This window comes from Lathyrus oleraceus, chromosome 6 (genome assembly GCF_024323335.1).
Source record: "Lathyrus oleraceus cultivar Zhongwan6 chromosome 6, CAAS_Psat_ZW6_1.0, whole genome shotgun sequence".
NCBI classification, from domain to species: domain Eukaryota; kingdom Viridiplantae; phylum Streptophyta; class Magnoliopsida; order Fabales; family Fabaceae; genus Lathyrus; species Lathyrus oleraceus.
Window position 1 is genome coordinate 350434443 of NC_066584.1, and position 26753 is coordinate 350461195.

Consider the following 26753-nt stretch of genomic DNA (forward strand, 5'->3'; position numbering starts at 1 on the left):
ATGGATGTCTGAATGGGAGAGCGACATTATCCTTTGAGACCATTTCAAATTTTGCTCATTCTTCAAGACTGATTGAGGAAGGTGCGAAATAAACCACCTAGATAATAAAGGTACGCAGCACATGAGAGTCCCTTTCCTTTTCATAGTACGAGTGTGAAGGGAATGCAAAATGTCTCCAAGCAAGGTGGGCACAGGGTTATGAGTGAGATATATCTTAACAGCATTCATGTCTATGAATTGATCCGGATTAGGAAATAGCACCAAACCATAGATTAGTAATGCTAGAACATCTTCGAAAGCGTGGACACTCATAGCTTTTAGGAATTCTCGGGCCTTATTTATCAGAAATTTGGCAAGTAAACCCTTAACTTCACTTCTTGTTACCCAATTAGTTTCAATGTCGGACTTTGTCATGTGTAAAGCCGCGACAACCTCTTCAGACCTTAGAATCTTTTCTAAACCACTGAAAGGTGTTTGATCAAGGATAGGTATCCCAAGCAACCTGGAAAATTCTTCTAATGTGGGTACCAACTGATAATCCGGGAAGGTGAAGCAATGATGTTTAGGATCGAAGAACTGGAATAGAACTCTCATCATATCTTCCTTGAAACCGACGGTAACTAAATTGAGGAGATAACCATGTTTCTTGATGAACTGAGCATGATCGGGAAGTTCCGACACTAAATCCTTGAGTTGAGGAGAGGTCGCTACAAAATTGATCCGGATGGTCTTCCGGGAAGCCATAGCCCTACAAAACAGAGCAAAGTTAAATCCCTAAGTCCTCGAAATGGTTAGTACAATGCCATGATGTCATGATGTTATGATGTTATGATATCAAGTAGGTAACAAGCACAAACAAGTCACACCATAATCATTCCTAGGTTTTAAGGCTTGCATGAGTTCCATAGGTAAGTACCCTCCCCACTGAAGTTTGGTTGGTTCAACCTGTCCTAGAATAGTAACCGAGTTCTAGAAGGATCTCAAATCATTGACCTTTCCTTAAGTCCACTTCAGTGCAACACCAAGCGGTTGACCAAAATTTCCCTAAAGTCCAATCTCAAAGAGTGTAGTATCGAGTATCAACCAACCCCAGTCGGAACCGAAGTCAGTTATCTCACTACTTTCTAATGGCTAGGATGAGTCAATTAGGGTTCTAAAGGTCTGGTTAATGCTTTGATGACACCACGCAGACGCCAAATTTTTCCTCAAGTAAACATGAGGAACATCAGGACATCCAAAGTGTCACATTAACCGTAGCCATCATTTTAACCATTCCAGTATACGTCGGACAGACGCGATGATCTCTAGCTACTAACCTAAGGTACACTAGATTCGGGTGTAGGATCTTTCACTCAAGCATAGAATACCCAAACAATCCCTTAAAAGTAAATCAGACAAAGAAACAATTCGAAAACATAAGTGATCTTATCTTTAAGGTAACCTCTCTTTTTAAGATTCCCCAGCAAAGTCGCAAGTTCTGTGATATGGTGAACTGACTTTGTGTTTTTGCTTTGAAAAGCTATGTTGCGGATAGCAAGAGTCGCCACCGACTTTTCTTTTATCCAATAAGGAAAGGAGGAAAAGAACAGGAAAGACCTTGATTAGATTTTGAGTTCGGGAGGTACATTATACAAAGGGAAGGTGTTAGCACCCTTTGTATCCATGGTTATCCATGGGCTCTTAATTGCTTAACTCACTTATGTTTTCCTTGTTTGATAAAGTGTTTGAGAAATGTGGTGTGTTTAGAAAATATTTTGAAAGGAGAGTTTAACTTTGTAATGATTCTTATACGAATGTATACAAAGTGTTTATCTCGTTTGATTTTGAAAGATGTTTAGAAAAATATAACTCGGCGATGATTCTGGTGCGAATGTATACCAAGTGGTGATTTTCTAAAAGATGTTTTGAAAAGTGTGAGGTGTGAAAAGTATTTTAAGCTGTGAGCAAGCATTTAAGAGTTATACCTAACCAAGGTCTTTATAGGTATTTCCTATCCTTAGGAGGGTAAAACTGTCCTTACTATTGAGAAGTAAGTAGTCTTATCCTTTGGATGTAAAGGGACATCGTGGGATCGTCAATTGGTCATTAAAGGCAACATTTGTAAGGATACCTTAGCATTCGAAGGGGACGATCATCATTTAATCGTAGGCTACAACGAAGGGTCATCGAGGGATAAAGTCATATATTCGAAGGCAACGTTCGAGGGACAAGGTCATATATTCGAAGGCAACATTCGAGGGACTATGATTTATCTTGTAGGGACATTGACCTTTTGATCGAAGGGACTATGACTTATCTGTTTAGGGATGATGATGATTTAATCAAAAGGGTCTTTGCTAAGGGTATCCCCACATTCGCGGGACATGACCGTAATATCGTAAGGCAACAAAGAGAGGGTTACCCTAGAGGTGCAAGTATGGAAATGATTGGATTCGGATATATTATCTTGAATTAATTTATCTAAATTCGATAATTTATATTATTTTACTCATGTATTAGTTCTCTTTACTGCAAGTGATAATGATAAAACAAACCTTACACATACATGTTAAATACAACCAAGGATTTATATTATCACCATTATATCATCATCATTAATATTATGTAATAACAGCATGTGAAATAAACATAATCATGCTAGAAACAACACTCATATAATAATAATTAAATGGCAGATATAATTCTTTAATCATGCAAACAGAATTTCTCCAACATGCTATGACATATCAAGAACATATGCATACTTGAATAAAGCAATATCAACATCCACCAAACCATGAATACATCATCTCAATATATATATATATATATATATATATATATATATATATATATATATATATATATATATATATATATATATATATATATATATATATATATATATATATATATTAAACCAATATTATTCATGCATGAATTAAGGAGTATTGCAAGGTAATCATGCTGAATGCAAATTCCCTAATGAACACTTACTGGGGATTTGATTCTTCTGGCTTGCTAACTGTATGTGTGTTATTCTTATTCATGCTATGAGTGCTTTATGGTTGCTTCTCTTTTCCCTGCCCGTGAATCTTCTTGCTTCTGCCTTGCCTTGTGTATCTTCTTCTGCTGTATCTCTCCTCTTTTCCGTCTCCTCCCCTTGCTGCAGCCATATGAAGTATTTATAATGGTGTGGATTAGGGTTTAACCTTGCTAAATATTTGGATCCCTTCCTATACTTTAGGGTTTAACCTTGCTAAATATTTGGATCCCTTCCTATACTTTAGGGTTTAACCTTGCTAAATATTTGGATCCCTTCCTATACTTTAGAAGAGTTAGGGTTTAACCTTGCTAAATATTTATTAAATACAAATATTATTATAAATAATGAATAATTTAAATGACTTTTAACAAATAAAAATTAATTTAAATTTTAGTTACATAATTGAATTAAAATTTAAACCTATTTCTATTTTTACTTTCATCATTAAAAAAAATCAAAATTATTCTTACTTATATCAACCAAAATTATTTTATAATTTATGGGCTTTTAAAAAATGTTACTCTTATAAATAAATTTTATTAAGTAAAAAACGTGAATTACTAAATAAATACTATTTATAAATAATGAATAAATGGAACATGAGTCACTAAATCATAAAAAATAGTTATTATAATTTAATGAGCTTTAACAAATAAAATTAATTTAAAATTTTAATTATACAATTAAAATTCAAATCTATTTTTATTTATCATTAAATTAAAACTATTTTTTTTATATATAAAATTTATTTATATCATACAGATAACCAAAATTATTATTATTTTTTATATCTGTATCACATAATAAATAAATTAAAATTTATAATTTATATGAGAATGTATGCTAATGAATGAATGCAAATGTGAAATGAATGCCATGCATGAATCAATTTATCATAAAAATTAACAGGCAAGTTTTGGGGTATGACACAACTCATTGAAAGAAGAAAAATAATGTAAGTCATTCTAAATATGATCATGTTGATAAAATGTCTTATTGTGATTTGCAAAATGCCTTTAGTACTCTACACAATGAGGCCAGGGAAGCTTTCAAACGCCTAGCCTCAAATAAGAAAATTTCCAGTTATTTAGGAAAGAAGATTTCTGATTCCGAAAAGGAATTAAAAACTCTTAAGAAATCTATGATAGAGGTTACTAAAGGCAAAATTGAAGATGATAAGGGATTTTGGTTTAGATGGTCTGGATGTGAAACATGTCACATTTGGCAAAGAGAGAGGTTAGAACTCTTCAAGCTAAATTATACAAGGCTTTACAATCTAAAGTTACCTTTGCTATTGATCAATCATATTTTAGAAGTAACATGAATAATCCTTATCAAAAATACGCTTATGTGGTAAAGGATCAAGTTAGCAAAAGCAACTCTCATCCTAACTTAAATTGTCTATATTGTTGCAAAAGGAGACATACTATTGCTAAATGTCGATTTATGAGATTTCTAGTCCCTAAAGGCATTTTTCAATGGTTGCCCAAATGCAACCAAAGTTTAACTCACACACTAGGACCCAATGAAAATTGGGTACCTCCTTCCCTTGTTTAAATTTGTAGGTGGAATGTCTTGAGGATACGGAGAGAACATGGGTTCTCGATAGTGGATGCTCAAGACATATGACGGGTGACACTTCCTTGTTCTTTGACTTTGTGGCTAAGAAGAAAGGGTTTGTAACCTACGGTGATAATAACAAGGGAGCTATACTCGGAAAAGGTAGTGTAGGTAATCTCTCCTCTACTACTATCTCAGACGTCCTTTTAGTTAAAGGCCTCAAGCACAATCTTATTAGTATTAGCCAATTATGTGACAAAGGATATAAAGTATCAATTTCAAAAGATTGTTGCATGATTGAACATAATGATAATAAGAATGATGTGCTTAAGGGTTGGAGGGAAAATAATGTATACATGCTTAACTTAAATGAAGTATGTTTGACTAGCACTAAATGTCTCGTCTCCATGGGTGAAGACTCATGGCTTTGGCATAGGCGATTAGCGCATGTCAACTTTGACTTGCTAAATAAAGTTGTCGCAAAAGATCTAGTAGTTGGTCTTCCCAAAATCAAAATTTCAAAAGATCACTTATGTGATGCGTGCTAAATGGGAAAGCAAACAAGGATCTCGTTTAAATCTAAAAATATTGTTTCCACAATGAGACCCCTTGAACTTCTCCATATGGACCTTTTTGGGCCATCTAGAATTAAAAGTCTAGGTGGAAACTACTATGGTTTTGTTATAGTAGATGACTACTCTAGATTTTGTTGGACTATCTTCTTAGCAAGTGAAAGTGACATTTTTTCTGCTTTTGAAAAGTTTGTCAAGATGTCTCAAAACGAATTGAACACTAGCATAATTACTATTCGGAGTGATCACATAGGTGAATTTGAAAACCACCTATTTGAGGAATTTTGTGAAACAAACGACATTGATCATAATTTTTCTGCTCCAAGAACTTCACAATAAAATGGAGTAGTGGAACGTAAAAACTGAATTTTAGAAGAGCTTGGAAGGACTATGATCAATGAAAACGGTCTTCCTAAATATTTTTGGGCGGATGCCATAAATACGGCTTGTTATGTGTTGAATAGGATACTCATTCTCCCTATTCTAAAAAAAACCTTATGAATTGCTAAAGGGAAGGAAGCCTAATGTTTCACATCTTCATATCTTCGGATGTAAATGCTTTTTATTAAACAATGGTAAAGAAAACCTTGGTAAGTTTGACTCAAAAGTCGATGAAGGTATCTTTCTCGGATACTCTCATTCTAGTAAAGCATATAGAGTATACAACAAAAGGTTACTTATTGTTGAAGAATCTGTGCATGTTTCCTTTGATGAATCTTATCCGAAAACTGTCGGAGAAGGTATTATTGTTGATGGTGCAGTTGTTCCTTCAGAAGACATAATAAAAGATCAAGAAGAAAAGCATGTTGAACCCCATCCGGAAAAAGCTAAGGAGGAGCTGGATCAAATTTCCGAAAAGAAAGAGGAGGATCATTCTATTAATAACAATGATCTTCCTTTGGAATGGAAATCTTCTAAGGATCATCCCATCGATAATATTCTAGGAGATATCTCAAAGGGAGTTACCACACAGTCAAAGATAAGTAACTTTTGTTATCATTTCGCTTTCGTCTCTCAAAATGAGCCTAAAAACTCCAAAGACGCATTACTTGATGAACATTGGTTTTTAGCGATGCAAGAGGAACTTAATCAATTCAAAATAAATGAGGTGTGGGATCTTGTTCCCCCTCCGCGAGACCATCGAGCAATCGGCACTAAATGGGTGTTTAGGAACAAGTTAGACGAAAATGGAGTTATAACTCGCAACAAGGCTTGCCTTGTTGCTCAAGGGTATAACCAAGAGGAAGGCATCGACTATGAGGAAACTTATGCTCTGGTTGCCCGAATCGAGGCTATACGCCTTTTGCTTACATATGATTGTTCTTAAAATTTCAAATTATTTCAAATGGATGTTAAGAACACTTTCTTAAATGGTCCCATTAATGAAGAGATCTATGTATCTCAACCTCTTGGTTTTGAAAACTATGAGCATCCTAACTATGTTTATAAGCTTAAACGTTCTTTGTACGGTCTCAAACAAGCCCCTAGGGCATGGTTTGAGCGTCTTAACAAATTTCTACTAGAACAAGGATTCTCAAGAGGGAAGGTTGATACAACCCTTTTTATTAAGAATCAAGGAAAACACTCTATTTTAGTTCAATTCTATGTAGATAATATTATTTTTGGATCTACTAACATAAATTTGGTCAAGGAATTCTCTAAGTTGATGCAGGGAGAATTTGAAATGAGCATGATGGGGGAGCTACGTTAATTCCTCGGACTTCAAATCAAGCAACTTGAAGAAGGAACTTTTGTGATCCAAACGAAGTATTGTAATGAGCTACTCAAGCGCTTCGATATGGCAAACTCCAAGGTAATCGACACTCCAATGCCTACTGCTGTAAATATGGATCAGGATGAAAATGGTAAGGCCGTAGATATAAAAAGGTATAAAGGTATGATCAGATCTCTCCTCTATCTTACCGCATCTCGACCAGACATTATGTTTAGTGTATGTATGTGTGCTAGGTATCAATCATGTCCCAAAGAATCACATTTAAAAGTCGTCAAGCGCATACTTAGATACCTCTGTGTTACTTCAAAGTATGGACTTTGGTTTTCTAAGGGAAGTGATTGCTCTTTGATTAACTACTCTGATTCCGACTTTGATGGTTGCAAATCAGATAGGAAAAGCACTAGTGACACTTGTCATTTTTATTCAAATTCCTTAGTGAGTTGGCACAACAAAAAGCAAGTTCCAGTTGCTTTGTCAATAGCCGAGGCGGAATACGTTGATGCGGGTAATTGTTGTGCTCAAATTTTATGGCTCAAACAACAATTACTCAACTTCAATGTTCAACTTGAATGTATTCCCATTTTTGTGACAACACAAGTGCTACCAATTTAACCAAAAATCCTATACTACATTTGCGCACTAAACATATTGAAATTTGGCATCAGTTCCTTAGAGATCAAGTAAAAAATAGGTGATGTTGTCTTCGAGCATGTTGATAGCAAAAATCAACTTGCTGATATTTTCACAAAACCACTTGCGACAGAGCCTTTCTTCCACATCCGTAGGGAACTTGGTGTTCTCGATATATCGGATCGCGTTTAGATACATATATTATGCCTGTCTATTCCTTGATTTATAAGTGTGGCTATGTGAGGGCACTCGTCGTCTATCACCATTGGATGTAATATCGTTCCTATCCATTTGACCTATATTGATCAGCTATGTATGTATATACTTGTTCTATGTAATTCTTGATGTTCATTTTCTGGTTTGAACTAAATTTGATCCATTTCTATGCTTGAACTTTCTTAGGTATCATATTTAACATGCATTTTCATTTCCTATGTTTACATGTTATTGTACTTACTTATTTGTCTTAAAGTTTATGTTGAACAATTATTGCAATCTTATTTACTTATTTTCTTTTGCTCTGTGAAATATTTATGCTTATACTTCTTCCATTGACTTCATTTTATATGCATGGTTGTTGATGTCTATATGTTGCAAAGTTGTTGAGTAAGTGCTTTTGAATATGTTTATTTCATGTTGACCGTTTCATTGTTTCTTTTTGATGTTGTCAAAGGGGGAGAAGCAATGGAAACAAACATAATAGTTTATTTAGCAGAAGGATAATAGCAGAATGTTTGAAGGCATGCATAAAATCAGGGGGAGGATGTCTGTCAAAGTACACGATTGTGCCACGATTTGCCATCATAGGAAATGGGGAGTATGTGAGGGCAAATATGCCTAGTCCTTATTTTAATGATGTCAAACCTCTCTAATCGCCCATAATGTGTACTTTGGACAATATCATCATATCATAGAATGCATTCATCCTCTAACATGTTCAAAATATAAGTTCAACGTGTCCAGGCATATATGAGCATATCATAGATGTGAATCATGCACTTGATCATCATTAATATCCTAGGTTCATAAGAGATTGGTTTAAATTGGTCAAAATACATCTCAAAGCTCATTTTTGGGAGTTTAAGAACTGTGAGTCGACTCATGACTCAGAGCATAACTCTCGGGTCTGAACAGATCGACTAAATCCTGGGAAAACTTAATGAGTCGACTCATCCACATGTTGCATTGACTCATTACCTATTTTATTTGAACCATGTAGTCACAGGTCTGAACAGGTCGAGTCATAGGTCGACTCAACCCTAGAAAAACTTTGTTTGAGTCGACTCATCCCCTGTTTGAGTCGACTCATCGCCTATTTTACTTGAATAATTTTGCCTCGGGTCCATACGGGTCGAGTGACCTATATGAACAGGTTGAGTGGTCACCGCTTGGACTCAATATTCTGTTGTGTAATTTTGCAAAATAATTCGGTTATGTCTGTTATTTGGTTCATGCATCATATAAATATTCTAGAGTCTCTTCTTCAACATTTAACAAGAAAAGTGAAAGATATACACCAAAGTGCTCATCATCTTCATTTTTCATTGCATTTCCCAATAATCACACATAAAAATCTTTGTTGAGCATTGTGCATTGTTGTTGTGATAACGTCCAAATAAGATTGAGTAATCTTAGTTTGGGTTGAGGCTTTGTGTGAGTTTTTCTTGAATAAAACCATTGGAGTTTTGTCCTCCAAGAATTGGGGTTTTTTGCACTAACCTTTGCTTCGTAGATTCAACTGAGTGAAAAGTTTGAAGAACGGTGGGTTCGGTCAAACAAGTAACGGTAACCAGAGGATTGTGAAGAAAGCTTAGGGTTCAAGTGACTTACGTTCGAAATCAGCCGAGCTGAAGTTTTGGAGAACGTGGCGTTCTTGCAATAAGGTAGCTGTAACCGGAGGTTTGTTCGAAGCGCTTGACGGACTTGGTTCAACTCGAATCAAGGGGAGAGAATCGAATAGGATCTGCAATAACACTAGGGGTTAATTGGTGGTGATCATTTGTTCTCTTGTATTGACTTTGTAACGTATAAATAAAAACATCTCATTTCTAGATTTAGAATTGAGGGTAGACGTACCATAAGCGAGGACGATATGGGAACTGCCTCAACAAATCTGGTATTGTTCTCTCTATCTCTTAACCTTAAATTCTGCATTAATTACATTTTGTGTGAAATTAATAGTAAAATCAATATCGCTTGATTGTTGTGCATAGTAACTGTTCGATAAATTGGTGCAATCACTTTGATTGCAACTGAGTAAAATTCTGCGCATTCAATTTGAGTGAAATTGAAACTTTGTATGGAGTGCTCACCAAGTGTTCGATAAAACAAATCTAGTAATATTTTACTTTCTCTTTTATTGTGTTAAAGCGTTATTAGAGGTAACGATATCAAGGATTATAGTGGTTAATCGATTGATTTAGATTATGGTTGATTATCTCTATCGTAGTTATTCCATTCGGTTTCACGCATATCCGATCTTTCCATTAACGGATAGTTTAGACGATTATAATCTAGGGTGCTTCCGCAACCGTTAAAAACATTTTTAAAAAGCGCTAAATTTCAAAAACTGATCTATTCAACCCCCCTTCTAGATCTGTACTATCGTCTAACAAATTCCATTCTCCTCACATAACTTCTTGAACTCTTAGAGTTATACTCACCTCCACCATCATTTCTAAGAATCTTCAGAGTTTGACCACTCTGTTTCTCGGCCTTGATTCTGAATTTCTTAAATTCAGCAAACACCCCGTGTTTGAAATTTATAAGGGATACCCATGTCATCCTTGTGAACTCATTCATAAATGACGCAAAGTATTTATTTCCTCCTAGTGAAGGTTCTGGAAATGGTTCACACCCATCAGAATGCACTACTCCCAAAGCATGTTTTGCTCTTGGAGCTACTTCTGATGCAAATGGCAGTCTTTGTTGCTTCCCTCTCATGCACAATTGCATGACTTTTCTGGTTTCTTAATTGTAGGAATTCCACTTACCATTTTATTTGAATTCAGATGCTTTAAGCTTCTGAAGTTAAAATGACCAAATCTTCTGTGCCACAACTCACTTTCCTTCATAACACTTGTTGCGCTAAGGCATTCATACTCTGCAATTTTAACATTCACCTTGAATGTTATATTCCTTCCCTGTTCTGACTCTATAATCAACTTCTAATTATAGCCATACAACTTTAAAAGATTGTCTTTCATGGTAATTAAGAATCCCTTTTCAATTAATTGATCTACACTCATCAGATTGCTCTTCATGCCAGGAACATACCAGATGTTTTAAATTAACGTAGATTTGCCATTATTCAGAATCACTCTAACATTCCTCATTCCTTCAGCATTCAGATACTTATCATCAACACATCTGATCTTGGTCCTCTTCCCATAGTCAATATCAACCATCTATTTCTTATTTCTAGTAAGATGGTTTGAACAACTAGGGTCCATATACCACCAGTCTTCTAGAGACGCACTATCAGAATTAGAAGCCATTAATAGCACATGTTCATCATCATAACTTCTAGCTATATTCGCTTATTCTGATTTTCTCTCCTTGTTTTACCAACAATCTGCAGCGAAGTGGACAGACTTCTTAGAATAGTAACATTGAACTTTTCTCTTGTCATACTTCTCCTTTCCCTTCTGACTCCCAAAAGTTAAGGTTTCTGACTTCTGAGACCTACCATGTCTTTTCTTTGCTTCTAACCAAGACTGCTTCTCGTCATTCTTGATAAAAGAAGCTTTCAGAGCCTGCTCTACCTCTCTCTCATAGGTTCTTTTAGTAAGATGCAACTCTTGCGCCTCTAGACTACTTTGCAACTCTTCTATTCTCATGGTGCTCAGATTCTTAGAATGTTCAATTGCTACAACGATGAAATTAAACTAAAGAGTAATATATTTAAGTAATTTCTCAATGATACTTTCTTCAGAGAGAGTTTCTCCACATGACTTCATCTTATTTATGACCAGAATCACTTTGGAGATGTAGTCAGGTACCTTCTCATTGTTCTTCATGTTGAGATTCTCATACTACTTACGTAGAGACTGAAGCTTTACCTACTTCATTGATGCATCACCTCCGTAGCACGCACCATTGTGTCTCATACAACATTCGCTGTAGGCGAATCAGCGAATTTCTCAAACATATTCACATCCACACACCGATGGATGTAGAACAAAGTCTTCTGATCCTTCTTCCTCATATCATGTTGAGAATTTATCTACGCATCCATTGCATTTTCTAGAAGTGCACCGTAATCGTCGTTGAAGAGATCAAGAACATCTTGAGCTCCAAACAACACATGCATCTAAATCATCCAACAATTCTGGTTCTTTCCATCGAACACTAGAAGCTTGGTACTCAGATTGCTGTTTCTGTTCATCTTCAACCTTTTGCAATACACTCAGATCTCACCTAAACACAGTGTTTCCCAATCCCGTAGAATCAAGATATGTGATTCTGTTACAATTCTGATCAGAAATTCAACACGAATTCTCCGAACAGAAATCAATCACACAACGCCTCACCGTTTCACTTGTGTTTCCCGTAGTGTTTCCTTGTGGATCTGAACCAGAGCTTTAGATACCAATTGTTGGTGCACAAGGTGATAATATATGAACGATGGAACAAGAGAGAGAAAAGAGAATAATAACAAACTTCCACTACTCTAAAACACTTATAGCAAACATACACACACACACACATACACAACTCTGCTACACTACACATACTTCAAAAGAAGGATATTATTGTTCTCACCACTCACTTTCTTAAATACAAGTGGAACTTAAGTAGAAATATTAAAATACTCTCTAACAAACTTTGTCTACAAGTTACTGAAAATGAATTAATCCTAACAGACTAGAGATAATTATGTGTTCGATGTATAAATTGTATGCTTCAACTACTTCTTAAATGACTTGTTTTTAGAGAATATGATTAGTCACCATTTTACTATATTTTATGCTTAAGTTTACATTGAATTTGTTGACCTTTTAGTGTTTTTGAATAATAAACTTAGTAAATTTTGCAAGTTTATCAATAATTAGGTTTACAAAAATTTAGGAATATCTTCTTAATATATAATTTGTTGTTTTAGAAAAGGATTAACATATTTTTTAGGTCGAAGGAAGTTAAAGAAATGGCCGAAAAATGAACTCGATGAATTTTCAGAAAGTTTATTTTTCAACACGTTTTAAATCATGATGTATGTGCGGTATTTTGATCATATCTAAAGCGTCATAACTTTGATTGATATGGGACCAGTGACAAATGAAAGCTAACATCAAGGGCTACAACCTTTATCAAGACACCAAAAAATAAGTAGGCATTTTCCCCTCTGGCCATACGTGTATCCATACGCATCCATGATGAAGATCGAGGAGCGTTGGTGGAGTCTGTGAACTTAGTGTAAATTTCAAATGTTCTAATTGGTTATTTGGCCCAATTGAAATAACGGGAATTGGATTATAACAAATGGTTACTTGAAGACATGTGGTGGCTCTTCGAAGATAACGAATGCATAGAAGTAAAATGTGCTGTGATTTGTTTAGTCGACCGTTTGTAGGTGGTTATTTTAGATTGGTATATAAGAGGACACATGTTTACATTATAGGGGTCCGTAATTGTACTTATATTTCTACATACTCAAAGTATATGCGTAATTGAAAAACGAGTGAATAAAATGTACGTATGCGTTCTATATTTATAAATTCCAAACACGTTTACATTCAAGCCTTTTTCTGCATTCACTTACATTTCGATCATTTATTATTTTATCTTCATTTTTACATTTTGATTTCAGTTATCTTTGTCTTCAAAATCTTTTACATTCCAAGTCTTCTCAAACTTTCATATTATTATCTTCATATTATGTTTTCGATTTCAATCATAATATGATGTTCAAAGGTTTAAATTCACACAAATATTTTCAGGAAGATTTTCGAGTTTGACCCCTTAAGTATTAATAGAAACTTGTTTTGTTTACCAAATTTACTAGTAAACAAATGTTTAATGAGATTAATCATGTGGTGACTAATGAACCAATCGTGTGTATGAGAATAACCCATATTCATGTGTATCATAAGTTCGAGACTCATATAGAGTAGTAACCGGGAAGATAAATGATTATTTGGTGGTTATCGTGACCCATGTAAATAATTATGTGGATTCAGATTGCCGAAAAAAGAGGTATTCCACGCTATGGGAAAGTCCATGAACCGTGACCATAACTTGTGGATTCAAATGGTCAGGGAGATAATACTTGTTGTGAAAACAATCGTGACCCGTGTCTATAGTCAATGGGTTCAAATCGGTTGGGGAGAAATTGTCTGGGGAAGCATAGATTTGTTACCCGTGTCCATAGTCATAGACGTAGGATCGGTTAGGAAAATATACTTTGTTATGCATTCCCAAATAGTGATTCATTGAGTTATGTGAACTCATGTTGTGTGTTTTTCATATGAAGCGTAAATTTCCTTAGATGCTTAAATTTTTATTCTATTGTGTAAGTGTGCACAAGTAGAACAAAATGAAATGGCTTAAGTAAGAATCAATAAGAAATCTCTTTAGAGTAGAGGGGATCCATAAGATAGGGGAACCCAGTGAAATTAATATCTCACCCCACTATTATTGTTGTTATTTCAGGTAGTTTTGTGCAGGACAAAGGCAATGATAAGCTTGCTTGATGATGTTTTGGCGATCAAATTTTTTGGATTATGATCTTTTAGTGTGAATCATGTGGACTTTGTTTTTAGATCCTAGTTTTGTTTAGGCACCTTTGTATATCATGTGCCATCTATGTATATTATTTATTTTGGACATGTATATATAACGTTGCCGATAGACTCTTATGTGTATCAGTACTAATTACACTAATGTATAATGTATTTTTTATATGTATATTATATGTAGGTGTTACAGACACCATTTGTGGCTCAAATCTTAGTTCGGAATGTTATTCGAACTGTAATCGATAAATGCATGCAACAAGTAGAAATCATGATAAAAGGTCTTGGTCTAGGAAAATATGATGCATTATCATCTATTCCTAAAAGTTTAATACTATTAAAGATTATAGGGGATGTAACTCCTATGCCACATAATGGATGTGAGGCTCTTAAAAAAGACGTGTAAACTCTTTTTTGGATGGAAAAATTACACGAGTCTTTGTACTCTGTAAAGATCTGCAGCTTATAGTGTTAGAAAATTAAAAGTGTCAAAAACAATAGATAAGAAAACATGTTTGATTGTTAGAACGCGTTTTCTCATATTTAACCATTTTATTTGAAGCAATTTTGAGAGATATTTATCTCACACTAAACTAAGGTTTTTAATCCCGTGAAAGAATTTCAATCAAATCTACACATTGATGTTTGTTTCCTACCCATCTGCAGACCATAATATCTGTTAACTTAAATACAATAAAAAAATCAATTAGTTATTTATTAAATTGTTATATTCTCCCTTCTAGACAGCTTCGGTACATTGTTTTGACCACTTCTGATGGCATTGGCATTACGGATCATGAAGAGACTTGGAGAGAAAATGATGGTTGTTAGGTCCGATGGCTTCGCCTATTTTTATTGAAGCTTTTTGTGATGTGATTTATTTTGTTTTGATCACCAAGTTGGATGATTGAAAATAAAAAGCAGACTGCAAGTAAGCAGTGTGTTATGATTGAATGTAGAAATAGTTTATCATTTTTGTCTATCTGTCTCCTATATGAACACTAATAAATGAAATAAAGTTTAAAATTTAAATTTGGCAGTATCATGGTTTCTAGATTTTTATAGTATTATTATATTAAAATAACTTCCAATAAAAAAATGATTTAAATGATTTTTATGAAATATTAATTTAGATATTTTATCATTTTGCAATAATTTTTAAATATAAGACATTCTAAATTTTAATTTAATCTAAAACTATTTTGGATAATTTTTTATAAAAAATATATTTTTTTAAATAAGTAATTTTATTCATGTTAAAAAGTTTAGTAGTGAGTATTTTTATTATTTGACGTCAAATATTTTTTTTATTCTATGAAAAATAAATTTAAAATAAATTCTTTTATTTTTTAAAAATGTTTCATAAAAAATAATTTTAAAAAAATATTTGACTTAATAATTTAATTATTATAGTTTCAAATAAATAAGTGAAATATTGTAGATTTGAATATCCATTGTATCAATTAGTATTTATGTACAACTACTAATTTTATTTAATAAAAAATATTTTTAAAAAACCAATAACAAACTATACTATATTAATACTTTCTCTAATCGTATTTACAAAAATAATTATTTTTAAATTCATTAAATAATCAATATATATATATATATATATATATATATATATATATATATATATATATATATATATATATATTTATATATATATATATATATATAATTCAATATATTTAAATAATTTTTTTTATAAATATGAAAATGGTAAATTTATAGAATTTATAGGTTTACAGTAGCTGTAGCTTTAAATTTTTTAGAAAAAAGTTAATTCTTATAATTATTAATATTTATAGAGTTTAATTGAAATACATCGACAATGTAAAAGAATTTTACACTGTCAGTTAATCATATGCGTCAGATATTAAAAGAAGTTTGACTTTTATTTTAAAAATCTATAAAATAATATAAACGGATGATGGTAATGAATCGACGGTGTAAAACTTTTTACACTGACAGTGTATTTCAATTAATCTCATATTTATAAAAGAAAGAAAAGTAATATGTTTTGCAGTACGTTTTAAAAAATAAATTGTGAACACAGGAAATTTTTAATAAAATCTTATACTAGTATATTAAGAGGCAAACAAATATAAAAAGAGAATCTTACAATAAAAAATGAATAATGAATGAGAAATTCTTTAAAAAGCTTTATTATTAAAATTCGCTTTGTTAAAAAAACTGAGTCTTAATTTGTTAAAATATTTATTATTAAAGTTCACTTTAATGAAATAGTTAACTACGGTTTCTTTTTTAAATATCATTTTCTTGAATTTTTTTTTAATTATCATTTATAAAATTTAAGATAGTATTGTATATATTTTTGTTATAATTATTCCTAAATAATTATTACAGAAAAAAATAATAAAAGTAATAAATAATTAATGGTATGATAGATAAAATGAGAATTATTATTTAAAAAGTAATAATAATTATTATTCTTTTCATCTTATAAAAAATGTCTCATTTGTATTTTTTGTTTGTCTTAAAATAATCATCCTTTTGCAATTTCAATGCTACATTTATTATTATTTTTTCACTATCATACCCCTATTTATTAACTTTTATTTTATTTAAAAATTATTTTAATTATAATTAATAAAAATATTTTAATAAATCATATTAGTTTTATCACCAAAATCAATACGTCCAATTATTTTTTTTAAGAATCATGAATTATTCAAATAAAATATTTTTTTTTGAGATGGATTGAGTAGTTTTTTTAATATATATAAGAAATTAAAAAATAATATTTAAAAAAGAATGAGGAGATATTCTTTTATACTATTACTATATCATTGTCGGTTAAAAATTTAATTAAGAATATTTTGATAAAAAAAAAGTTGTTGATAAACTGAATATAATCCATTTCATATCTTGTTTCAATGAACATGTTACGTTAGTGGCAAGCATCGAGGCGAACAAGATCCCATTGACATCTGTATCATCGACTATTTTCAACTTTCTGATTATAATATTTCTTTTTGGTTAAGGCAATTTTCTGGTTATAATATTGAATTCCACTTTCGGTAAATATCATAATAGTATAAAGTGCAACAATAGAAAGTAGACATTCGGCGTATTGAATTCCACTTTCTAATTTATTTATTTATTTGGTGATTCCACTTTCTAATTATTTTTTAGTAGCTTGCTAGCCTAGCTCGTGTCAACACCAGATTTCAAAAAGAAAATTGGGACATTATTTGTTGTTTCTTTAGTGTGGGACATCAGTTTTTGAGTGGTGTTCCAATGCAATTATAATTATATCCTCCTATGTTTTAGTACTTGTGTGAAGTTGGACTATATAATGAGTATCTTACACTAATTTTAATTAACTTTTCTTATTCTAACAATTTTAAATAATCAATGTCCCTCAATTTATTTTTTATTGCTGTTGAGATCTATCATGCTTCTCAACATCAATTCTCATCACTACATTGAAAATTTGTCTCGTAATAATCTAAGAAAAGAATTATTACTAGCCTACCTTTGCATCTGCATTGAATCCCTTCAGGAATTTCATTTGAACATAACCATTGACTCTAATGAGAGGAATCAAAACGAGAATAATCGACGTAATCTGCCAACTCGCAATGAAAGCAATAATCAAACCAGCCAATGTAGATGCCAAATTCTGAACCAACAGTCCAAGTGTATATCACCAACAAAGGCACGCACGGAAGCAGCATCCGCTCGAGTTTTCAGGCTCATCGAACCAACCAACCTCCATGCTCACAACATTCTCAAAATATATTAGCCTGATAGGTTGGATTAACTTGCATTCAGCCACCGACAAAAAGTAAGATCTAGCTGGAATCACTAACAATGATGCAAGACCAAGGAGCATAAGCATTACTGCCCAAAACATGCAGTCCTTCTTCATCTCATCAAATGGTTCATAAAATGTTTTGATGACACTAGAAATCAAAACACCGAATATTGGAAATATGACACCGTTTCCCATGGCAGCTAAATATCCAATAAGAATAACTGGAATCTCTTGCTTGATGAGGAAGCAAGGTGGCTTAGCGGAACTTCTTGTTCTTTTTCTTTGGTTGGTAAATTTTCATGTTCAGGATCAGTGACGTTGACTCCTGTTGACCATTGAAACAACTTCCTTTCACTTGACTGTCTAAAGGATCCCACAGAAAGTTCTCTCTTGCTGTGATGGTCTGTAGTTTCTTCAGATTCCCTATTTACTTCTTGTAAATGTATGAGTTGAGAATAAGCTCCTTCACAATCCCTAAGTAATTCTGAGTGCGTTCCTGGTCAACGTGCAAATAATGTTATAAAATAATAATAATAATCTCTAATATGCATCAATTGAATACTCTATCTGGACTAGTTAAATACATATTTTTTTTTCTGATATTTAAGTCCTGAGAGAGTTTTTGTGGCGACTCAATGAATGAAAAGAAATTGTGTTTTTCACTAAAATTACGTGGTACCTTTCTCAACCATTTTCCCTCTATGGATTACAGCAATCATGTCAGCATTCCTCACTGTGCTCAAGCGATGTGCAACAACTGTGGTTCTGTTGACCATTACTCTATCTAGAGCCTCTTGAACCACCCTTTCAGATGCTGCATCTAGTGCACTTGTAGCTTCATCTAGAAGTAGAATTCTTGGATTCTTCAAGATTGCTCTTGCAATGGCAATGCGTTGCTTCTGTCCACTAGACAGTTGAGTTCCATGGTCACCAACCATTGTATCCAATCCCTAGATTAAATAATTTTAAAACTCAAGGTTAAGAGTCCCGAAGTATCAATTATTATTTACTTTAAGTACTAAACAACTTTTATTAGAGATAAATGGGTTTTTTTACAAAAATAACCCACTTTTTCAAGAAAATTCCCAAAATACCCTTGGTTTCAAAAAAAATCTCAAACTACCCCACTTTTAGGAGGAGTCGCCAATTGAATTGGAGACTCCTCTTAAAACTTGAATGGAGGCGCCAATCCAATTGGCGCCCCTATGTAGGTTTTAAGAGGAGTCGCAAATTCAATTGGAGACTTCTCATAAAATGTAATTTTTTGTGTTATATGGTATACGTGATAGATAAATTTGATATAGGACCACTTGATATTAATAAAATTTGCCGTTTACACAAAGAAATCTAATGGTGATGACCAGGATCACCTAACCGACCTCCGGTCCCATATCCTCTAGCTACCCTAATCCGTGGCCCTAACCCACGTTGACGATTCTGTACCGATGTTTGATCATCTGAGGGGCCAGGAGCGTCACTACCAACTACAGGAGAAGGTCTGTTGAGGTATTCAGACAAGTCGGCATAGTCTTTAGTATGAATCCTCCCAGTTGTCGAAAACTTGTTCAACAACCTTTGTCCTCGCAATCCAGACTTTCTTGTAAGATGGAGTATAATTATACGTTGATCTGATATGGGATATAATTATACTCACCTTCACTGATGGATCTTTATTAACCAACGGCAGAATGTCTTGACATATCAACGATGCGCTTAGTTTACGGTGATCTTGTTCAACGTTAGTTACAATGCAACTGTGAGGTGGGTCTATTGAACCGATCTCCCAAGAGTCGTTTTTCTTCTTGTAAGACGCATCCAAACGAAACTTACAAAGCATGTTACGACATTCGATAACATACCTTCTAGAATCAGTGTGTTTCACTATAAAGTCAACAAAGTTGTTCATGTGGAATTATTTGATAGCCAGAACACATTCTTCTTTGGTACGAAACATGTCTCCCACCTTTAATTCGCCTTCTGATCTCGGATACGGATGATAGAAAACACCGTTGGATGTTTCATCGTCGTGAAGACTCGGATACGGATGATAGAAAACACCGTTGGATGTTTCATCGTCGTGAAGATCGATATTTGTCATATGTTGAGGCGGATTGTAGACATGACCATGAGGTCAACGCTGAAGACGCGGCCGTATGGACTGCATGCACACCGATAATACGGTTCACAACTGTGGAGATGCACAATAGTGATCGTGTGAAGCTGCAGTTCGGTATGCTCCAAAATATCCCAGATCCCCCAGTTAGCCTAGGAGAATGGCATCTGCGCAAAGTTAACGACCAATGGAACTTCAATTCATGGCAAAGCTTCGCAAGATCGGAGTGTCGCAAATGGAAGCACCGTCATGACCATGTGTTAACTGACGCAGTCATGCCAACTGAAGAAAAACCAAGTCGTACTTATATGGCTTGGTACAGATTGGTTGGTTTTCAATTCATTGCCGAGGATATGTACTTGTACGACCCACGTCAGATGACTTACACACCTGACACCTCAACATCAAACCCCTAACAACAGTGCCAGACCGGATACACACAACCCCCTATCCGTCAAACGTTCCGTTCAACCAACACACAAACATACAACCAAAACATTCCATACATCCAACCCCAATACCAAGAGCATACCCCATACCACCAGCAACAAATTGACCATCAACCTGAGACTCAACATCGCTTCGCACCCACCCCATCACCCTACCAAAGTCGCCTAAGCCAAAACACCCAACGATCATTCAACACCAACCGCCCCTCCTCCTACCGTAGCCAAGAAGCCCAAACATCACAAAACCAAAACATCCAACAACCCTATCTCTACCAAACACCCCAACAACCTTTCCAACCTTTCCTCGACGCATCGTTCACACTCATGTCTCTCTTCAACCGTCCCGGTCGCCCATCAATGAGTCAACCACATCCCAACTTCTCTGGCATGGGTCATGAGCTCAGCTACGGCGGTACACCATCGATGCATACTGAAGACTATGCCGACTTGTCTGAATACATCAACAGACCTTCTCCTGTAGTTGGTAGTGACTCTCCTGGCCCCTTAGATGATCAAACACCGGTACAGAATCGTCAACGTGGGTTAGGGCCACGGGTTAGGGTAGCTAGAGGATGTGGGACCGGAGGTCGGTTAGGTGATCCCGATCATCACCATTAGGTTTCTTTGTGTAAACGGCAAATTTTATTAATATCAAGTGGTCATATATCAAATTTATCTATCACGTATACCATATAACACAAAAAACTGCATTTTAGGAGGAGTCTCCAATTGAATTGGCGACTCCTCTTAAAACCTACACAGGGGCGCCAATTGGATTGGCTAGGGCACCTGCCCTAGCCAATCCAATTGGCGCCTCCATTCAAGTTTTAAGAGGAGTCTCCAATTCAATTGGCGACTCCTCCTAAAAGTGAGGTAGTTTGGGATTTTTTTTGAAATTTAGGGTCTTTTGGGAATTTTCTTGAAAAAGTGGGTTATTTTTGTAAAAAAACCAGATAAATGGCTAGTTAGATTTGGTTTTGTAAAACTGCTTTTAATTTTTAAAATTTGAAAATTATAAAAATTTGTTTGGTAGACTAATTTTACAAAATTATTTCCTATTTGAAAGTTTTAAAAACTAAAAAATTAAGATAGGTTTTGGAAGTTTTTGGTTTTGATTTTTAATTTTGAAAATTAGAAAAAAAATTGTTACACTTTTTATTAATGACAAATTTGTTTTAACTGATCAACTTTAAAACAATTTTTAAAAGTTAGATTATGAAACATGTTCTCTTTTATTTTTTTTCAAAACTCTTTTTAAAAATTAATCTACAAAATAATTTTTAAAAACTAAAAACTAAAATTCTTTCAAACGAATCCAAAAATGGAAAAGGTGAAGTTAATGATCATTTTACAATGGTCTATATGAGATTGGAAAAGGTTACAATGTCAAGCTCTTACCACTAAGTTGACACCTTATAGATGAGATAAAGTTAGTTAATAGTTAGCTAACAGTTAGTTAGGTTATTTATCCTTGAAATCTTCTTCATTTTCGTATGGACTCATGTATAAATAGGCTCTCTTGTATTCATAGTTGATCAATTTGATCAAGTTATCAATAATGAGATATTTTAGTAATATGGTATCAAAGTTAGGTTGGAATATAGAACCTGTGGCAGTTTATCAATGAATTTGGAAGCATTTGCAAGTTCCCATCTTATCTCTTCAATTGTTGCACCTTCCTTCCCATATGCAATGTTATCCTTAATGCTGGATGCAAACAATACTGGCTCTTGACTGACAAGACCAATTTTCCCTATGATCCACCTGAGCTGAAATTCTTTCAAGTTAATACCTTCAATAAGAACTTCACCTGCCATACCATTGGATCATAGAATCTTTCTACCAAACTGATAACTGTGGACTTTCCACTTCCACTTTGTCCAACTAATGCTATAGTTGTACCGCTCGGTATATGAAGAGAGAATCTATTGAATATCAGCTCTTCAGGTCTTGCGGGATAACTGAAACAAACTTCCTTTAAGTCAACTTCACCTTGAATGTCTTCTAATGTTTACCCGTTAGGATCATAAGCACCTATCTCTGGCTTCCTCCTAATTGTCTCAAACATTTTGTAAGCCGCCGCCTGACCTGCCGCAAAAGCACTTATACATGGCGATGCCTCGCCTAGAGATCTAAAAAAACACATACCCATATCAAATAAAATTATCTAACTAATTCAAACTTCCTTGCATACAACAATAATTACGGATGGTACTTACATGGAAGAAGTTAACACAGCAACAACCACATTAATCACCGTGCTTCCATTACATCCTTTTTCGATTATCATCTTTGCACAAAACCATACAGCCAAAGCATAACCACATAAAAGAACACACATAACTGTGCCTACGCCTGCTCCAGCTATAGAACCTTCAAAAACTTCTGATTTGTAAGCATCCAAAAGAAATTTTCTATAACTAGATACTGCTTGCTTTTCACCAGTAAAGGATGCAACCTGAAAATATACACAGCACAAGAAATTAGAATACATGTTTATCATACCACTGCCACACATATGCAGCAAGAAAAAAACATTCAGAATTAATTGAGTATAACTGATTTTGAGTCTATAACTGATTTCAACTTGAAGCTATATTTCAACTTGAATCTATACCACTCAATTCCGTTCCGTTCCATCGAATTTTAAAAGACCCAAACAAAGGAATATCATTCCATTCCGCTTCATCAGGTTCCATCAATCCAAACAAAGCCTAGAGGATTACACACAAGATTGCTTAGAATTAACAAAATACTAATTCCAGAATCATGTTCAGGATGAATCAAGGGTAAAAATAAGTGTCTCATTTTATCAATTATTCAATATGAACTCTAAAGACTTTTTCTCTCTATTAATTCAAGCTCTCAGGCTTATTTTATGTATGAGATGATTTTTCATCTCTAATGGTATCACCGGTCTCAGGTTGTAGAGCTTCAAATTTATAGATGAAATTCATTTCCAACCTCTGGTCTTGAATATGCAATCACTTAGGAGTGCAATCTTGTTTTCGGAAGTTTTTCACACTCAAAAAATATGAACACAAATTCAAACTTTCCTACGCAGCAAGAAGCATTCACAACAGTCACTGTCTCCAGAATTTGCAATTGCATCTGAAATCGAGAACCGCCAATGTGATATCAAATTTGGTAACATTGAGTGGAATTTCTAGAAGATTGCACAGAAGAATTAAGAAGCTACAAACAGATCGCACATTTTGAGCTTCAACGTAACTGCGGAAATTGACGGATGCACGGACCTGATCTCTGCAAATCCTTCACAGTACTTTAATTTTGCATTTGATCCAGGTGGAAAAGATTTGATTCTGATTATCCACCTAAATTTGGGATTATGGTTTAGTGTTTGTCTTAGTATAACACACACACATGGTGAAAAGAGAGAAAATGAAAAAGCTTCATTTTGTATTGATGAAAACTGAATTCAACTCTCTGGTTAGAGAGTATATATATCTATACAAAAACTCTAACTAGAGTTATTAAATACATTTGAAGGTAAGAGATTATGCTAACTATAATTAATTTAAATAATTGTGATATCCTCCCTCAAGTCCTCAAGTTGAAATGTGTAGATTATAAAATCTTAACTTAGATATAAAGGATCGAAAAGATGTGGCATGTAAGGGTTTTGTGAACACATCAGCAAGTTGAGAAGCGGAAGGAATTGACAACAACTTTATGAATCCTCGTGTTTTATATGGATATCTTGTTGAATCTTTTCGTAAATAATATGACAATTAATTTTGATGTGTTTGGTGTGTTCATGGAATGTGGGGTTATGTGCAAGGTGGATAGTTTATTTGTTGTCGCAGTATAAAATAGAAGGGGCAGTAGCAAGAACTTGAAAATCTGCCAAAATATAGTGAAACCATTGGATTTTCCTTGTAAGTTTGGCCAAAATCATGTATTTAGTCTCAGAAGAGGAAGAAGACACACTTTTCCGAAGGTGAGAAAAATACACAAGAAGTAGGGGTTGAATTGTGTATGGTCAAAAATCGAATTCACTTTTGAACCAGCAAGTTCAGAGTTTGATATCAACATCAATCACAACAGTGAAAATAAAATATTCTGAAGTAAGTGCAATCAACACACAAAGATGATTCTGGTTCCTCTCCTCAACTGAGAGTAGTCCAATTTCATTGTCTCAACAAGCGCTTGTCACTATAACCAAATAAGTTACAAATTGCTCAAACACACTTGCAAGAGACTTCAATACTCAATTAACATAAAAAGAGACTTCTTCTCAAGTCCTCAGACAAGAGACTTCCTTGCGCAATCAACCTAGAAAGAGACTTCCTTGCTCAAGTCCTCAGACAAGAGATTTTCTTACTCAAGCACACAGGCAAGAGACTTCCTCTACTTTAAACAAAATTTTAGTAGAAAAGATAACTATTATACTTTGACACATAATCAGAAGTATAATAGTTGTGCAACAATCACAAAGGTTTTACAACCTCTTAATATTTCTAAGATAAACGAAGATAAAAAAAATTAAGATCTTTAGGCAATAACAATTACAAGAAATAACAGTTCAGAGTTGTGCTTAAGATCTTTCAAATGCGTTGTGATGTTGTAACCTTCCTTTGAGTCTTAAGCTTCCTTTTGTAGAGACTGATAAAGAGACGTTTGAGGGTTTGAACATAATGAGCAAACTTAGTGAAAAAGTATGTCAAGAGAGACGTTGGAGGCTAGCATCTGGTCATGAGCTTTGTCCACTGAATAATAGCATTACTCACAACATCTTTCGAAGTACTAGGTATCTACCAAACGGTAGAACATACTGAAGATGTCGTATCTTTCGAAGTACTTCCTCCGTCTCATAAAAAGTATCTCATTTGCACTTTTTTTCTATCTCAAAGTAATTGTCCTTTTACAATATCAATGTAATATTTATTATTATTTTTCCACTATCATACCCCTATTTATTAACTTCCACTTTATCCAACCACTCTTTTAACTATAGTTAATAGGGGTATTCTAGTAAATGATATTAGTTTTATCATCAAAATCAACACATCCAATCATTTCCTTAAGAACCATGAATTGTTCAAATAAGACATTTTTTTATGAGACAAATGGAGTACTAGGTATCTACCAAAAGGTAGAACATACTAAAGATGTTAGTATACCCATTTATTTTTTAAATACTTTGTTATCATCCAAACGTTAAGGAATATGAACAATCTTGTTCCAACAATCTCCCCATTTTTGATGATGATAAACAAATATATTTAAGAACAATGGTTGATCAGTTTTAACTAACTTGACAACATCAGAGTCTGAGGTTTGTAAGCTCCCCCTGAGTCTAATAGTCCATAGTTTGAGTTTTGTAAGCTCCCTCTAAGTTCTATCCAAGTTAATTTTAAACATATTATGATATAAAAATGTTCAGAAGAGATTAATATCAAAATAACTGAATAATTAGGGTTCCAGATTAATTAAAAGCATTAAAAAATACTTTTAACCTTCTTAAATATTCTCATAATTTTCTCCCCCTTTTGTCATCAACAAAAAGATAATAAATACAGATACTAATGACATATAAGCATATGAACCACATTTTCAAGATGGTCAAAGGTAGATTATGATAGCATGGTTTCCAATAAATAGTAAGTTCAGATGCACAAGCTTCACAAGGATATTTATTGACATGAAAGGAAATAAAGGGAAATTGAATAGAAATATTATGATGTCTTTTATGATAAAGATGTCCAAGCCTCATATGCCAAAGATAGATATCACTAGAGATCTTAGAAATGGAATTACAAAAAGAAATGGGTGGAGAAACATTACAAACAAAACTAGAACTCTTATGATCAGACATAGACGTAGGAACCTCCACCATGTAAAGTCCATGGCATAGCCTAGCTGAACTAGTCATCTTCCTGGTATTGTTCTGTAAAAATAAAAAAGTTTATTTAGTGTCAACAATATAGCAATTGCTATCAGAAATGAGTTGTGGCACAAAAACTAAATTTACATGAAAATTAGGAATGAACAATACATTGTGTAACTATAAATCAGTGGAAACAATAACAATTCCATCTAATTCAGCAATTGCATAAGTATTATTTGGCATATCAATTCTAAAAGGTTTAATAGGTTTTCAGTTAATAAGAGTGGACATGGCATG

The 26753-nt window shown here is 33.8% G+C and overlaps 1 protein-coding gene and 1 pseudogene across 1 annotated transcript in view; one reads left to right on the top strand and one right to left on the bottom strand.

Annotated features, from left to right (window-relative positions):
- LOC127095584 (uncharacterized) overlaps window positions 1-14662 on the top strand; it is a 28032-nt gene extending 13370 nt beyond the window's left edge. The window contains exons 2-3 of the mRNA XM_051034255.1: window positions 13702-13774; window positions 14441-14662. Of these exons, the coding sequence (XP_050890212.1) occupies window positions 13702-13774; window positions 14441-14662 (295 nt within the window). The remainder of the gene's footprint in view (window positions 1-13701; window positions 13775-14440) is intronic.
- A 2908-nt stretch (window positions 14663-17570) lies between these two features.
- Window positions 17571-24276, bottom strand: LOC127091915 (ABC transporter B family member 21-like; annotated as a pseudogene).
- Window positions 24277-26753: the final 2477 nt, after the last annotated feature.